General features: G+C 35.6%; 1 protein-coding gene across 1 annotated transcript in view; it reads right to left on the minus strand.

Annotated features, from left to right (window-relative positions):
- The window catches only part of TEX9 (testis expressed 9), a 61,771-nt gene that overhangs the window by 8,056 nt on the left and 35,310 nt on the right, over nt 1-18,405 (minus strand). Inside the window, exon 10 of the mRNA XM_032864884.1 lies at nt 17,513-17,647. Within this exon, the coding sequence (XP_032720775.1) occupies nt 17,513-17,647 (135 nt within the window). The remainder of the gene's footprint in view (nt 1-17,512; nt 17,648-18,405) is intronic.

Consider the following 18,405-nt stretch of genomic DNA (forward strand, 5'->3'; position numbering starts at 1 on the left):
GAAACAAATAATACATTACATGTTAATTTAAAAAATGAAACAAAATTTATATAAAAAAATAAAGAAAATTAACACCAATCACACTCAAATTCTTATCCCAAACTGAAGAGCCCAAACACTTCCAAACTCATTCTGTGAAAGTCAGCATTAGTCCATTACCAAAGCCAGAGAAAAACATGAGAAAAAAACCTACAGAACAATATCCCTCACAAATACTGATGTGAAAATCCTCAACAAAATAATAGCAAACTGAGTTCTGCAGTACATGCAAAGGTTTATACAGAACAACCAAGTGGGATATATTCCTGGAAGCAAGGATGGTTCAACATATGAAAATCAATCGGTGTAACACTCCACATTAACAGAAGGAAGGAAAAAAAAAAAAAAACCACACACAATCCTCTCAATTGATGTAGAAAAAGCATATGAGAAGATTTAACACATTTTCATGACAGAATGATACTACTTCAACATAATAAAAGCCATATAGGAAAAGCCCACAGCTAACAGACTCAGTGGTAAAAGACTGGAAGCTTTAGCTCTATGATCAGGAAGAACACAAGTTACCTCCTTTTGGATTTGTTTGTTTGTTTGTTTGTTTGACACAGAGAGAGAAATCACAAATAGGCAGAGAGGCAGGCAGAGAGAGAGAGGGACGCAGGCTCCCTGCGAAGCAGAGAGCCCAATGCGGGGCTCAATTCCAGGACCCTGAGATCATGATCTGAGCTGGAGGCAGAGGTTTAATCCACTGAGCCACCCAGGCACCCAAGTTACCTCCTTTTGCCACATTTATCCAACTTAGTCCAGAAGTCTTGGTCAGAGCAGCTAGGGAAGAAAAATAATTAAAAGGCACCCACATAAAAAAAGAAGAAAGCTTATTTCTGTTCACAGATAGCACATATATGTAGAAAACCCTAAGGATTCCACAAGTAAACTGTAAGAATAAATTCATTTGGTAAAGATGCAAGATACAGAATCAACTGATTCATAAGAATCAGTTATATTTTCATATACTAACAATGAACATTCTTAAAAAGTAATGACCATCAAAAAGAATAAAATACTTTAGAATAAACATAACTTAGGAGGTGGAAGACTTTTACACTGAAAACTTCAAAACACTGTGGAAAATATTTATTTTTTTTTATTATTTTTTTAAAGATTTTATTTATTTATTTGACAGATAGAGATCACAAGTAGGCAGAGAGGTGGGCAGAGAGAGAGAGGAAGAGGCAGGTTCCCTGCTGAGCAGAGAGCCCGATGTGGGGCTCGATCCCAGGACACTGGGACCATGACCTGAGCCGAAGGCAGAGGCCCTAACCCACTGAGCCACCCAGGCGCCCCTACTGTGGAAAATATTTAAACGCAAATAAGTGGACAGAAATTCTGTGTTTGTGGACTGGAAAGATTTAATATTAGTTCTGATACCAATATTACCCAAAAGGTAGTTATATATTAAATGTAATCTCTATCAAAATTCCAATTGTGTTTTTTACAGAAATAGAAAGATCCACCCTAATATTCATATGGAATCTCAAAAGACCAGAAATAGGCAAACAATCCTGAAAATGAATAACAAATTTGGAGGTTTCACACTTCCTGATTTCAAAATTTATTACAAAGCTACAGTAATCAAAACAATATGGTACCTTCATAAAATACAGACCAATGGAAAAGAGAGCCCAGAAATAAACATGTACAAGGACAAATAATTATTGACAAGAGTATCAAGCCATTCACTGGGAATAAACAGTGCTAGGAAACTTGTTATCTCCAAGCAAAATAATGAACCTATACCCCCTATATCATACCATATACAAAAATTAACTCAAAGACCTTGGTCTTCAGTCAAAGACCTAAACGTAAGCCCCCAAATCATGGAACTGTTAAAAGAAAACACAGAGAACATCATATTGGTACATGATATTGGATTTGGTTGTGATTTCTTGGATAGGACACCAAAAGTACAGGAAACAAAAGGAAAAATAAACTGGACTTACATCAAAGGACAAAATGAACAGAGAGAAAGCCAACCTATAGAATGGTTTGCAGATATTTGCAAATCATGTATGTAATAAGGGGTTAATATCCAGAATATGTAAAGAACTCCAAATCAGTAATAGAGAACAGTCCACCAACTGTTTGAGTACGCTGTATATTTTTTAGGCATTTCTCTAAAGAAGATAGATAAATGGCTTACTTCAAGCATATGAAAAGGTGATCAAATCACCAATCATTAGGGAAATGTAAATCAAAATCACAGAGAGAACCACCTAATAAACACAAGGATGACTACTATTAAAAAAATAAAACTCGGGGCACCTGGGTGGCTCAGTGGTTAAGCCTCTGCCTTCAGCTCAGGTCATGAACTCAGGGTCCTGGGATAGAGCCCCGCATCGCATCGGGCTCTCTGCTCAGCAGGGAGCCTGCTTCCCCCGCCCCCCTCCCCCGCCGCCTGCCTCTCTGACTACTTGTGATCTCTGTAAAATAAATAAATAAAATCTTTAAAAAAAAAAAACTCAAAACATGCACACACACACAAACAAAAAAACAAGTACTGGTGAAAATAGAGAATTTTTTTTTCTTAAAAAATTAAAGATTTAATTTAATCTTATGATTAGAGCAATTCCACATGGTATAATTCAGCAGTTCCACATCTGGACATATACCCCAAATAACTGAAAGCAGGGTCTAAAAAGATTAATTATATACTCATGCTTATAGCAGGATTATTCATAATAGCCAAAAGGCAGGAGCAACCCAAGTGTCCAGACTAGTTGATAAACAAAATGTGGTATATACATACAGTGGAGTGTTATTTGGCCTTAAAAAGAATGAAATTTTGACACATGATACAACATGGATGAAAGTGGAGTACAGTATGCTAAGTGAAATAAGCCAGTCACAAAAAGAGAAACATTGTATGAATTCACTTTTATGAGGTACCTAGAGTGGTCAAAATAATAAAGATAGAAAGTGGAACAGTGGTTGTCAGGAGTGGGGGAGAAGGGAATGGGGAATTGCTGTTTAACAGACACAGAGTTGCAATTTTTGTAAGATGAAAGAAGAGTTCTGGAGTTTGGCTGCATAACATTGTGCATATGCGTAACACCATGAACTGTACATTTAAAATACAAGAGGGTAAATTTTATGTGTACTATGCCAAAACTATTTTTTTTTTAATTTTAAAAGATAATTCTTTAAAGCAAAAAGTAACAATATAGTGTGGAATTCGTGTATATGTAAAATGTATGACAACAGCAAAAATGTCAGAAAAGAGTAAATGGAATATACCACTAAAAGGTTCTTAAATTATTCATAAAGTGCTATAGTATTTCTTGAAGGTAGACAATGATAAAGAACTGTATGAGGAATGCTAAAATGTGCATATGTAAAATGTACCTAGAAAAGAGTTGAGAATACAGGAAATAAAATGGAATCATTAAAAGAATATTCAAAAGAAGGAGAGAAAGAAGAAAGGAAAAGAAAGAAAATATGCAAATAAACAGGAAGTTAACAAAATTAAACACAATCATATTCATAATCACATTAAATGTAATGTTCTAAATATCCCACTTGAAAAGTCAGAGACTGCATTAAACAAATGAATAAACAAGTAAGAAAATAAGTACTCAACTATACGCTGCCTACAAGATATAAAGGAGTTACAAGTAAAGGAATGGCAAAAGATAAACTAATGCTAACACTAATTAAAAGAAAGCTTAAGTGGGTGCCTGGATGGCTCCGTTGGTAGAGCATGTGACTCTGAAACTAAGGGTCGTGAATTCAAGCCCCTTGCTGAGCATGGAGCCTACCATTAAAAAAAAAAAAAAAGGCTAAAAAATGCTATAGTTACTTAATATCTAAGTATATATCACAACAAAGACTACTATGAGGAATATAAAGTGTGTCACAATAATAAAGTGTTCAACTCAATATGAGGACATAACAATTGTAAATACAGACCTCCAAAGTATATGATGCAAAAACTGACAAACTGAAAAAGGGAAAATAAACTAATCCACAATTTTATTTGGAGATCAATATCCCTCTCAGTCACTGATGGAACAAGTAAACTAGAATATGTAAAGATACAGAAGATTTGAGTGACACTATCAAGCAACTTGACATAACTGATATTTATTGAATATCACATTACTAAGAGAAAGGATACAAACCATAAAATCATTTCAACAGATGCAGGAAAAAGCATTTGACAAAGTACAGCATCCATTCATGATAAAAAACCAGCGCCTCAACAAATTTAGGTTTAGCGGGAACATACCTAAACATAATAAAGGCCTTGTATGAAATCCCACATCGTACTCAATGGTGAAAAACAGAGCTTCTCCCCTAAGGTCAGGACCAAGACAAGGATGTCTACTCTTGTCACTCTTATTCACTATAGAACTGGAAGTTCTAGCCAGAGCAATCAGATAACAAAAAGAAACAAAAGGCATCCAAATTGCTAGGAAAGAAATAAAACGTTCACTATGTGTAGATGACACAATACCTATATATAAAACCCTAAAAACTCCATCAAACAACTACTAGCTGGTAAGTGAATTAAGTAATGTCAAAGGATACAAAAATCAATGTACAGAAATCTGTTGCATTTCTATACACTAATAATGAAGCAGCAGAAAGACAAATTAAGAAAGCAATCTCATTTACAACTGCACCAAAAGCAATAAGATACCTAGGAGTAAACCTAAGCAAAGAGGTGAAAGACCTATACTCTGAAAACTATGTTACACTGTTGGAAATAACTGAAGACAACATAAAGAAATGGAAAGACATTCCATGCTCATGGACTGCAAAAAAATTGTTAAAATGTCAGTACTACCAAAGCGATCTATGGATTTGATCCAATCCCTATCAAAATACCTCCAGCAAGGGCGCCTGGGTGGCTCAGTTGGTTAAGCATCCAACTCTTAATTTTGACTCAGGTCATGATCTCAGGGTCGTGAGATCAATCCCAGCTTCGGGAATCTACACTCAGCAGGGAGTCTGCTTGAGATTCTTTCCCTCTGCCCCTCCCCCGGCTCTCTCTCTCTCAAATAAATAAATAAATAAATAAATCTTAAAAAGAGAAAAATACCACCAGCATTTTCCACAGAACTAAAACAAACAATCCTAAAATCCATATGTAACCACAAAAGACCCCAAACAGCCAACGTACTCCTGAAAAAGAAAAAACTAGAGGTATCACAATTGAAGACTTCAAGTTATATTACAAAGCTGTAGTTCTCAAAAGAGAATGGTACTGGCACAAAAATAGACAAACAGATCAACAGAACAGAGAGCCCAGAAATAAACCCACAATTATATAGTCAACTAATCTTCAACAAAGAAGAAAACAATATGCAATGGGGTAAACAGCCTCTTTAACAAGTAAAATTGGGAAAACCGGGGGCACCTGGGTGGTTCAATGGGTTAAAGCCTCTGCCTTCGACTCAGGTCATAATCCCGGGGTCCTGGGACGAGCCCCGCATCGGGCTCTCTGCTCCGTGGGGAGCCTGCTTCCTCCTCTCTCTCTCTGCCTGCCTCTCTGACTACTTGTGATCTCTGTCAAATAAATAAAATCTTTAAAAAAAAAATTGGGAAAACTGGATAGGTACATGCAAAAGAATGAAACCTGAACTACTTTCTTATGCCATACACAAAAATAAATTCAGAATGGATAAAGGCCTGGGGCACCTGGGTGGCTCAGTGGGTCAAGCCTCTGCCTTCGGCTCAGGTCATGATCTCAGGGTTCTGGGATTGACCCTCACATCGGGCTCTCTGCTCAGTGGGGAGCCTGCTTCCCCCCACCACCCCCCTTCTCTGCCTACTTGTGATCTCTCTCTTTCTCTGTCAAATAAATAAAATCTTTAAAAAAACAAAAAACAAAAAACAAAAATGGATAAAGACCTAAACGTGAGACCTAAAACCATAAAAATCCTAAAAGAGAGGATAGGCAGTAATTCTGACACTGTAGCAACATTTTTAGATAGGACTCATGAGGCACGGGAAATAAAAGCAAAAATAAACTACTGCACAGTGAAGGAAACAAAATGCAAACTACTGAATGGGAGGAGATATTTGCAAATGACATATCCTATAAAGGGTTAGTATCCAAAATATATACAGAACTTCTACAATTCAAAACCCCAAAACCAAATGAGTAGAAGACATGAACAGACATTTCTCCAAAGAAGACATATACTTGGCCAACAGAACATAAAAAGGTGCTCAATATCAATCATCATCCAGGAAATGCAAATCAAAGCCACAGGAGGTATCACCTCATACATGCCAGAATTGCTAAAATTAAAAAACACAAGAAACAAGTGTTGCTGAGGATGTGGTGAGGAAGGAATCCTTGTGCACTGCTGGTGAAAATGCAAACTGGTGCAGCCCCTGTGGAAGACAGTATGAAGGTTCCTCAAACATTCTAAAACAGAAATACCGTATGATTCAGTAATTCCACTACTCAGTATTTAAAGAATATAAAAAGAGTAATCCAAAAAGATATATATGCATCTCCTTATTGTAGCATTATTTAAAATAATCAAATATAGAAATAACCCAGCTATCCATCAACTGATGAAGGATAAAGAATAAGTGGTATAGGGGCACCTGGGTGGCACTGCTGGTTAAGCATATAACTTCAGCTCAGGTCCTGATCCCAGGGTCCTGGGGTTGAGCCCCACATCAGGCTCCCTGCTCAGTGGGGAGCCTGCTTCCCCCTCTGTCTGCAGTTCCCCCACTTGTACTCACTCTCTGTCATATAGATAGTAAATAAAGAGACAAATATCTTTTAAAAAAAAAAAAAGTGGTGTGTGTGTGTGTGTGTGTGTGTGTGTGTGTGTGTATATAATGAAATTCTTCCACAAAAAGAATGAAATCTTGCCATTTGCAACAATATGGATAGAGCTAAGAGTGTATAATGCTAAGTGAAATAAGTCAGTCAGAGAAAGACAAATACCACATGATTTCACTCATAGTGGAAAGTCAGAAACAAAACAAATGAACATAGGAAAAAAGAGAATGAGAGAAAGAGAGAGAGAAACCAAGAGTTAACTATAGAGAAATGATGGTTACTGGAGGGGAGGGGAGTAAGGCAATGGGTGAAATAAGTATGAGGATTAAAAAACACTTTTCATGATGAGCACAGAGTAATGTATAGGATTGCTCAATCACTATATTCAATACTTGTAACTAATATAACCCTGTATATTAACTATGTTGGAATTTTTAAAAATTGAAAAAAAAGAACAAATGTATTATACGTCCACTATGGAATTAATAGTAAGGCTCCAGTAAAACTGAATAGGAAAATATGATACAAATGACCAATACCAAGAATGAGGGAGAAAAGGAAACCCATGAGAATGTGGGAAGGACACTATAGATTCTACAGTTATTTAAAGGACAATAAGAGAATAACAAATAAGAAAAAAGTGAGACCATAAAAATAAATTTGGCAACATAACACCATAAAAATAAATTTGACAACATAGATAAAATGGACAGATTCCTTGAAAGACTCAATAAGGTATAGTCACTATATAGACTAGAAATCTGATGAAAAATATGCCACCAGGATCATATGTAGCCCAAAAAACTTAAAATAGTTATTAGCTAGCACTTTACAAAAAAAGTATGCCTACCTTTGGCCTATATAGAATCTTAAGGATTCCAGAAAAAGTGACTTTAGCAAAGTTTCAAGAATAAATAAAACTCTATTTCTATCTTCTAACAACAAATAACTGGAAATTGAAATTTTAAAAATTTATAATAACATGAAGAAAGATTAAATACTAAGGACTAAGTTTGAAAAAAAAAAATACATGACCTGTATACTTTTCAGTATGTATGTAGTTTTTTTCAGTATTTATGTAGTTTTCACTACAAAAAAACTGCCTACTAAAAATGAAAAAGTCTTACAAAGTAGATAGGCTCTATTCATGATGTAAAAAACAAAGTATTGTTAAGGTGTCATTTTTCCCCAAATTGATCCACAGATTCAGTGCAACTCCAAACAAAACTTCAACAGGATTTTTTGTAGAAATAGGCAAGGTGATTCTAAAATATATATGGAAATGCACAGGTCCTAAAAGAGCCAAAGCAATTTCCGGAAAGAACAGAATCATACTACATGCTTTCAAGATTTTATTATAAAGATGTAATAATTAAGACTGTTGCTAGTGTAAAGAAAGACACAGACATCAATGGAACAGAAGAAAGATTCCAGAAATAGTGCCACATGTATCTGGGCAATTAATTTTCAACAAAGGTGTCAAGGCAATTCAATGGTAAAAGATAGTCTTATCAAAAAATAGTGCCCCACATATGCCAATAATGACCCTTGACCCTTATATTATAAACAAAAATTCTCCTAAAAGCTCTAGCGATGCAACATCTATAACAATACATAAGAGCAAATCTTAGTGACCTTAGATTTATTGGCAAGGAATTCTTTAACAGGACAAAAGCACAAATTATAAAAGAAAAACAATAGATTAGGCTTTATCAAAATTTAAAACTTTACTCTTTAAAACAAATGTTACGAAAATAAAAGGAAAGGGATAAGGTACTTGCGAGGCATATATCTGATAAAAGACATGTAGTTAGAATATATAAAACTCTTATAATTCATTTATAATAACAATTCAACTCAATTTTTACTCTTATAACTAACTCACTTACAGTAAGTCAACTCAATTTTTTAAAATGGACCAAAGAGATAAAAACTAAGGAAATGTGAATAAAGTATACTCCTTAGTTAATAATGTTATTAATTCATTCATTAACCATACTAAATGTACCATGCTAATGTATATGTTAGTTTCAGAGGAAACTGTGTTTGGAGATTACAGAAATGCTCTGTACTAACTTTCCAACTTTAATGTTAATCTAAAACGTTTTTTTAAAAAAATTTTACTGTGTTATGTTATTCACCATAAAATATATTATTAGTTTTTGATGCAGTGTTTCAAGATTCAGTTGTTTATATAAAAATTAAACTCCATTAAAAATTGTTTTAAATGAATAAAAAACTTGTTACAAATACTTCTCCAAAGATATCTAGACTCTGATAAACCACCAATAAATCAAAGAAGAAATCAAAGGGGAAACAGTATCTTCAGACAAAAAAATAAAAACACAAAATACCGAAACTTACAGGATATAGCAAAAGCAGTTCTAAGAGGGAAGTTCACAGCAATAAATGCCTACATTAAGATACAACAAGATCTCAAATAAACTAACTCTATGATTCAAAGAACCAGAAAAAGAAGAACACAGTGAGCCCAAAGCTAACAGAAGGAAGGACAAGATTGGAGCAGAAATAAATGAAATAGAAATAGGAAAATAGAAAAGATGAACAAAACCAAGAGTTGTTTCTTTGAAAAGATAAAATTGAGAAACCTTTAGCTAGACTAATCAAGGAAAAAAGAGGGAAGTCCCCAAATCAGCAAAATTATAAATGACAAAGGAGACAACTGATATGACAGAAATACAAAGGATCATAAGAAACTACTGTGAATAACTATATATCAACAAACTGGATGACCTAGATAAAATGGAGAAATTCTTAGAAACATACCACCTACCAAGACTGAATCAGGAAGAAATAGAAAATTTGAACAGATCAATTACTAGTAAGGAGAATGAATCAGTAATCAAAAAATTCCCAACAAGAGCAAAGCCCAGGTCCAGATGGATTCACTGGTGAACTTTACCAAATGTTTAAAGAATCATGCCAACCTTCTCAAACTCTTCCAAAAAAAAAAAAAAAAATCAAAATGGATTTATTTTACAAGGCCAGCATTATTCTGATACTAAAACCAGAAAAGGACACTATAAAAACTACATACCAACAATGTCTCTGATGAATACAGATGCAAAATTTCTCAATATAATACAGACCAAATTCAGCAGCACATAAAAGGATTATTCATCATGATCAAGTGGGTTTTAACCCAGGGATGTGAGGATAGTTCAACATAAACAAATCCATCAATGTGATACATCACAACAGAATGAAAGAAAAAAAGCACATGATCATCTCAATTAACACAGAAAAAGCATTTGACAAAATTCAACATCCATTCATGATTAAAAAAACTCTTAATAAATTAGGTTTAGAAGGAATGTACCTTAACATATTATAGGCCATATATATGATAAGCTGCAATAGCTAACATCATAGTTATGGTGAAAGGATAAAAGGGTTTCCTTTAAGACTAAGAACAAGGAAAGGGTGCCCATTCTCACTACTCCTATTCAACAAAGTACTAGAAGCCCTACCCAGAGCATTCAGGCAGGAAAAAGAAATAAAAGCTACCAGAATTGGAAAGGAAGAAGTAAAATTATCTCTATTTGCATATGACATGATTTTATATATAGCAGCATTATTTATAATAGCCAAATTACGGAAGCAGCCTCAGTGTCCATTCATAAATGAATGGATAAAGGAGATGTGCATGTACACATGATAGAGTATTATTCAGCCATAAAGAAGAACAAAATCTTGCCATTTGCAATCACATGGATAGAGCTAGAGACTGTAACCCTAAGTGAAATAAGTTGGTCAAAGATAAATACCATATGATTTCACTCATATGTGGAATATAAGAAAAAAAAATGAGCAAAGGAGAAAACAGAGATAAACCAAGAAACAGACCTTTTTTAAAAATATTTTATTTATTTATTTGACAGACAGAGATCACAAGTAGGCAGAGAGGCAAGCAGGCAGAGAGAGGAGGAAGCAGGCTGCCCGACGAGCAGAGAGCCCGATGTGGGGCTCGATCCCAGGACCCTGGGATCATGACCTGAGCCAAAGGCAGAGGCTTAACCCACTGAGCCATCCAGGCAGCCTCAAGAAACAGACTTTTAAGTACAGAGAACAAAGTAATGGTTACCAGAAGGGAAGTAGGTGGGGGGATGGGTAAAACAGGCAGCGGGGATTAAGGAGTACACTTGTGATGAGCACTGGGTAATATATGGAATTATTGAATCACTATATTGTAACTATCACCTGTAACTAGTATAACACTGAATGTTAATTACACAGAATTTAAAATTAAAAAGAAAGGGGAAAAAAGAGAATCCTGAAGACTCCACCAAGGAACTGTTAGATGTAATCAATAAATTCAGTAAAGTTGCGGGATACAAAATTAACATTCAAACATCAGTATGCTTCTATACACTAAAAAAATAATTATCTGAAAAAGAAATGATCTCATTTATAATATCATCAAAACCAATAAAACAGGAATAAACATAACTAAAGAGGTGAAACACATGTACAATGAAAACTGTAAGATACGAAGGAAATCAAAGAAAATACAAATGCATGGAAAGGCATCCTGTGTTCATGGATTAGAAGAATATTGTTAAAATTTCCATACTACCAAACAATCTATAGATTGAGCACAATCTCCTCTACCAAGATTGCAATAGTACTTATTACAGAAATAAGCAAAACAATCCTAAAATTTATATAGAACCACAGAAGATTCCAAATAGTCAAAACACTCCTGGGGTGGGGGGGAGAACACAGTGGGAGGCATCTCACTTCCTGATTTCAAGCTATAAAGCTGTAGTAATTAAAATAGTATGGTACTGGCATAAAAGCAGACACTTGGACCAGGAGAACAGAATCAAGGGTTCAGAAATTGACCCACACACGTACAGTCAACTAATAGCTCACAAGGGAGGAAGAACACTCAATGGGAAAAGGATAGTCTTCTCAATAAATGGTACTGGGGAAATTGGATACTCACATGTAAAAGAATGAAACTTGGTTCCTATCTTATACCACTCACAAAAATTAACCTGAAATGGATTAAAGACTTAAATGGAAGACCAGAAACTCCTACAAGAAAGTACAGGGAAACAAGTCCTTGACATGGGTCTTGACTATTAGTTTTTGGATATGACACATAAATCATCAGTAACAAAATGAAAAACAAAGAGAACTGCATCAAACTAAAAAGCTTCTGCACAGCAAAAGAAATAATCAACAAAATGAAAACAGAATGGGAAAAGTATTTGCAAACCATATAGCTGATAAGGGGTTAACATTTAAAATATGTCCAGAAATCATACAACTCAATAGTAAAAATACTCCACAAATAATCCAATTTAAAAAAAATGGGCAAAAGGACCTGAAGATATTTTCCAAAGAAGATAGAATACAAATGGCTAACAGCTACATGAAAAGGTGCTCAACATCACTAATCTTCAGGGAAATGCACATTAAAAACACAATGAGAAATCACCTCATGCCCGTTTGAATGGCTATCATCAAAAAACAAGAGATAACAATGATGGAGAGGATGTGGAGAAAAGGGAACACTTGTGCACTGTTAGTGGGATTGTACATTGGTAAAACCACTACTGAAAACAGTTTAGAGGTTCCTCAAAAAATTTAAAATACAACTATCATATATATAATCCAGCAATTCCACCTCCGTGAATTTATCTACAGGAAATGAAAATACCACATCAAAGAGATATCTGCAACTCCATGCTCACAGCAGTATCATTTACAATAGCCAAGACATGGAAACAACCTAAGTATCCATCAATAGATGAATGGATAGAGATGTGGTATCGGTGCAATATTATTCAGCCACAAAAAAAGAAATTCTGCCATTCACAACATGGATAGACCTTGAGGGCATTATGCTAAGTGAAGTTAAGTCAGACAAAGACAAATACTGTGTGGTCTTACTCATATTTAAAAAAATCTTTTGAAAAAGTATTCTAAAAAATGCATTAGAGGGCGCCTGGGTGGCTCAGTGGGTTAAAGTCTCTGGCTTCAGCTCAGGTCACGATCTCGGGGTCCTGGGATGGAGCCCCACATCGGGCTCTCTGCTCGGCAGGGAGCCTGTTTCCTCTCTCGCTCTGCCTGCTTCTCTGCCTACTTATGGTCTCTGTCAAATAAATAAAATCTTTAAAAAAGAAAATGCATTAGAAAAACAGAAGCAGGGGATGGCAGGGGGTAGAAGGGGGGGATTGGAGAAAGGTGATCAAAAGTTACAAACTTCCAGTTATAACATAAAAAAGAACTAGAAATGTAATATGCAACATGATAACTACACTTAACTGTTACATAGTACATTTCAAAGTTGTTAATTAAGTAGATCCTAAGAATCCTCAATACCAGGGAAAAAAAGCTTTTCTTATTTTTTTGTATCACTATGAGATGATGGATATTAAATAAACTTACTGTGGTAATCATTTCACAATATACGTAAATCAAATCATTATACTACACACCTTAAATTTATACAGTGCTGTATGTCAATTACATCTCAATAAAACTGGGGGGAAAGGAAGATATCAAGATAGCAAATAAGCACATGAAGATGTTCAATATCATTCACTGGTCATTAGGAATATGTAAAGTAACCACATAAGATACCATTAGTCACCCACTGGCACAGTAAAATGTCAAAGCCTGACTACATTTTTTTTTTTAAAGATTTTATTTATTTATTTGACAGACAGAAATCCCAAGTAGGCAGAGAGGTGGGCAGAGAGAGAGGAGGAAGCAGGCTCCCTGCCGAGCAGGGAGCCCGATGTGGGGTTCGATCCCAGGACCCTGGGATCATGACCTGAGCCGAAGGTAGAGGCTTTAACCCACTGAGTCACCCAGGCGCCCCAAAGCCTGACTATATTAAATGCTGGTGAAGATATGGACCAGCTAAAACTTTCATATGCTGCTGTGGGGAATATAAATTGTTAGAGACATTTTGGAAAACAGTTTGGCAGTTGAATGTACATCTGTAATAAAACCCAGACATTTAATTCTAGGTATTTACCCAAGAGAAATGAAAACAGACATCTACACAAAGACTGACATGTGAATGTTCATGGCAGCTTTATTTGTAATAGCAAAAACTGGCAAACAACACTAAGTCCATCGATAAGGTGGTATTGCTTGGTATATTTATACCTTGTGTAAAATTATTAAAAGTGAATTATTAAATTTAATAATAATTTAAAAGTGAAATTATTAAAAGTGTCACATGCAACAATGGGATCAATCTCAAGATATCCAGAAATACCTCAATCTTCTTTCCCAACCTATTCCAGTGAATGGCACTATCTGGTTCTGAAAATTAAAAATCAAAACATCCTCTTGAAAGCTTCCCTTTCCCACAATCCCATACCCAGTCCATCACCATGTCCTAGTGATTTTTTCTCTTTGATGTATTTTGGTACATATTTTCTTTCCATTTTTACCAATATCAGTTTAGGCCAAGCTACCTCATCATCTCTCATACTGCTATTCTTTCCCCCGCCCCTAAGATTTTATTTATTTATTTATTTAACAGAGAGAGAGATCACAAGTAGGCAGAGAGGCAGGCAGAGAGAGGAAGGAAAGCAGGCTCCCTGCTGAGCAGAGAGCCCGATGTGGGGCTCGATCCCAGGACCCCGGAATCATGGCCGGAGCTGAAGGCAGAGGCTTTAACCCACTGAGCCACCAAGCCGCCCCTCACACTGATATTCTTAACCAGAAGCCATTCTTGCCTCCTTCCAGTGAATTCTCCACACAAGAAACAAAAATACTTTCCAGGTGCTCATATGATCACGGCATATGAGCAACTTCACCCAACTTTGTTCGAAATAACCACACAGTGGCTTTGTACTTTGTACTATTCTTTTAACAAAAGCCAAAATACTTAACACCGCCTAAAGGATCTAAATGGTTTGGCCTCTACCTATGTTCGAGGCCTCACTTGGCAACACTCCCTTCACTTCCATCCCCGACTTTCATGACCTTGTCTTTTTTTTCCTGCCACAGAGCCACATTTCCTGCCACATTTTTTACACGAGATTCCTTTTGTCCATAATCTTTTCCTAGCATATAACTTGTTAATATTATTCAGATCTTAGTTTAAAATTGCATTTTTAAAAAAGCACTCCTTGACCTGGTTTCCTGCTCATAGCACGGCTGCCCCTCACTTTTGCTTGAATTGTCTAAATAACACACAGCTTCTCTACTACAAAATGCATGATTACACAGACCACATTTATTTATTTATTTTTTATCACCTTTATACCTCCAACCTCTAGTAAAGATCTGGCAGGTACCTAGAAGGCCCTCATAAATATTTCTTAATGAATTAAAGAAGAATTAGAAATTATCTATTCCTAAAGAAAGTGACATGGGCTTGGTGACATATTTTAAGTGGACCTCAACCAAACCATATAATCAAATGCCCTGTTTTTAAGAAGAATTCCAATTAAAGCATCACATAGTTGTCTTTCCACATTCCTTCCTGCAGATGCTTCAGAGGCAATTACTATGTTCAAGGCACTGAGACACAGAAGTGAATGAGACAGTCAGGGTACCTACACTCATGCAGCATCTGGTTAACTTGACTGACTTTTTGTTTCAAAAGTGACTATTACTCTAAGGCCAGGTTACTTAATTCCTAACCTCTGTGGAGAATATATCATTTTTAAAAATAAATCCTTAACTTTCTGAACACTGTGAGGCAACCTTACTCTATTTTAAGGAAGACTTACTTTTTCTTAAGCATACGGACATGAATAATTTTAATTATCTACCTAATTATGTCTAATCAGAATGAGAAGCAAGGCACAAAGAATGAAAATGGAAAAAAGTATACCTCCTCACAAAAAACTTACATACAGAGTAGACTATAAGGAAAAACTTATAGCATATCCCCAAAACATCCTTCAAAGACAGAAGTTAGAAATGAAGCAAAATTATTGAAAAATTAAAAACTGAAGACTCGTAGACATACTTTTTCAGAAATCTGAAATAAGTTACATCTAAGAACTCTGACCTCAAAATGTCCACTTGATCGCAAAGAGTTACACAAAATGTTCTCCCACTGTTTAAACTGAGCATCCATAATGCAGACTTGGGATCAGAAATTTGTCTCGAACATATTTGGTTTTACAGTGTTGATGATTTTAAACTAAGTAATGAGGACTTGGTGTGTCAATCTGTAAAATAGTTGATGAGGATTATTGTTGTCATGGAAACAAATTTTTCCTTCTACTTCTCTAAAGTGTGTGCTAAAACAGAGATCATATCTACAACCAAGAATTAGCAAATCCTGACATATATGAGGTTATTCCATTTTATCTGTTTCAAAATCCCTTCAGAGTGAACCAAACTGGAAGTACTATTCCAATAGCATGCTAGTTATTGGCAAGTTATAAAGATGACTTCCGAACTTGTTCATTTAGTAAGTTCTATTAATAAACTCCCATCGTACCATCATTGATGTCTCTTGAACATGAATGTAATCTGATCGCTCAACATAAAACTATCTCACAGAAGAGATCACAAAACTCTGTAGTCTCTGTAACATTTTTGCATTTGTTAAATGTGTTGGAGGATTTATCAAGTTCGGTTTATTTCTATATCCTTTTAAGTGTTATTAGTTTAATTCAAAATGTATCATTTGTGTATGTAATGAAGGTGGCTCCTAACTTCAACATCCAAGCCACTGTTAAATTATTCAATATAATATACAATAAGGGGAGATTCCAATGGAGCATCACTTTTAGGTTGACATAGAACCAAAAACTAATAGCCAAAATTTATAGAGTACACAAAATGTTTTCATATATAATGATCCTTAAGCCTTCATTTATTCAACAGATATTTCAGGAACTGAGTGCTAATTCTATGCTAATCACTGGCTAGATACTGGGATACAATAGTGATCCTTACAACTATATAACAGTGAATATCAAATGTCAGCTCAGAACCAGTGGCTTCAGCATCACCCAGGGAACTAGTTAAAATGGGCCTCACCCCCAATCTACTAAATCTGAAACTCTGGGGTTGGGGCCCAGGAACCTATGTTTTAACAAGCCTTCCAGGTAATTCTGATACTTGCTCAAGTTTGAGAACCACATCCCTATAAAGTAGCCCTTTGCATTCTATATTAGAAAAGTGGGGCTCAGAGAAGGAAACAGACTTGAGATACCAAAGAGACTTTTTCCTACCATTTATCCCCAGAGATTAGAAAAATGGCATGTCATATGGGCACACAATAAAAATTTGTTGGATGAAAAAATGACTGAAATCTCCAAAGAGTTGGGCTATCACCCAGTTATGATAATAGACCAAGCAATATAATCTTAACTTCTTGAAAATACACATATCAATAATGAATGCACTTCTTCTGAAAAGAGAAATGTTCACCACCATGACATCAAGAATTATAACTTAAAGGGGTGCCTGGGTGGCTCAGGGGGTCAAGCCTCTGCCTTCGGCTCAGGTCATGATCCCAGGGTTCTGGGATTGAGCCCCACATCGGGCTCTCTGCTCAGTGGGAAGCCTGCTCCCTCCTCTCTCTCTGCCTGCCTCTCTGCCTACTTGTGATCTGTGTCTGTCAAATAAATAAATAAAATCTTAAAAAAAAAAAAAAAAGAATTATAACTTAAAAACTGTATTTTTTACTCTTGCATAAAAGAAGGTACCAAAGGTGACCACTACCAAAACTATTCAATTTTTCCATACCTTGTTATTTTGCCTTGATTTACTTAACTCCAATTTATACTTTTCTGCCTCTTCTAGAGCTCTGTTCAACCGAACTTCTGTAGCACTTTGGTTACTGGCAGCCTGTTTTTGTTGTCTTCTTTTACTCTCTAATTCCTGTATGGTCAAAGATATATGGAACATTTATAAATATATCATAAGTTCCCTCTATTATTCTGCAACATTTTCCATTTCCATATTCCTTGCTTTCTCCCAAATTTTATACACACTTATGTACACACATACACCAAAGGCTAGGGTCTGAGCACTGAATGACAGAGGTCTCAGGAAATTCTTACCCTGACTTGGTATTAGAAAGATATACCCTTAAAGACATAGTCATGAATTAGGCTTTCAAATTACTTTGTGTTTAGAATTTTCTATCTGGTTTTATATAGTATAGAGGTCCTCTATATTTATTTTATAAGCAACTCTTTGTCACTATAGTTCTTCCTTTGGGAACCTCCCCAAAACAGCTATGTAAGGCACGAACTCTATTAAATACTGTGCTTGTATAAACCTAACAAAGTATATCATGTAAGAAATATTTGTTAAAAACAGAGCATTCTACATTAGCCTTACAGGGAAAATCCTAACTCTGAGCAAAAGCAACAGACCTTGTGGATTCACGTTCCGTGTCTTGGGGTAGGTTTAGACTTGCATTTCTGAAAATATTCTAAGAGAAGCTGTTGCAGAGAATCTATAGAACAGACATGAATATGTAGGACAAACTCCAAACTCTACCATAATCTGCGCCATTATCTCATCTCCTGCAAGATGTCACCTTCAGATCTATCTCCCAAATAGCTAGGATGTTTCTTGCCCCTGAACCTTTGCTTATGTCATACTCTTCCTTCTGCCCTGATCCCTCCTCC

The sequence above is a fragment of the Lontra canadensis genome, unplaced genomic scaffold (genome assembly GCF_010015895.1).
Source record: "Lontra canadensis isolate GAN:19392208 unplaced genomic scaffold, GSC_riverotter_1.0 scaffold28, whole genome shotgun sequence".
In the NCBI taxonomy this organism is placed as follows: Eukaryota; Metazoa; Chordata; class Mammalia; order Carnivora; family Mustelidae; genus Lontra; species Lontra canadensis.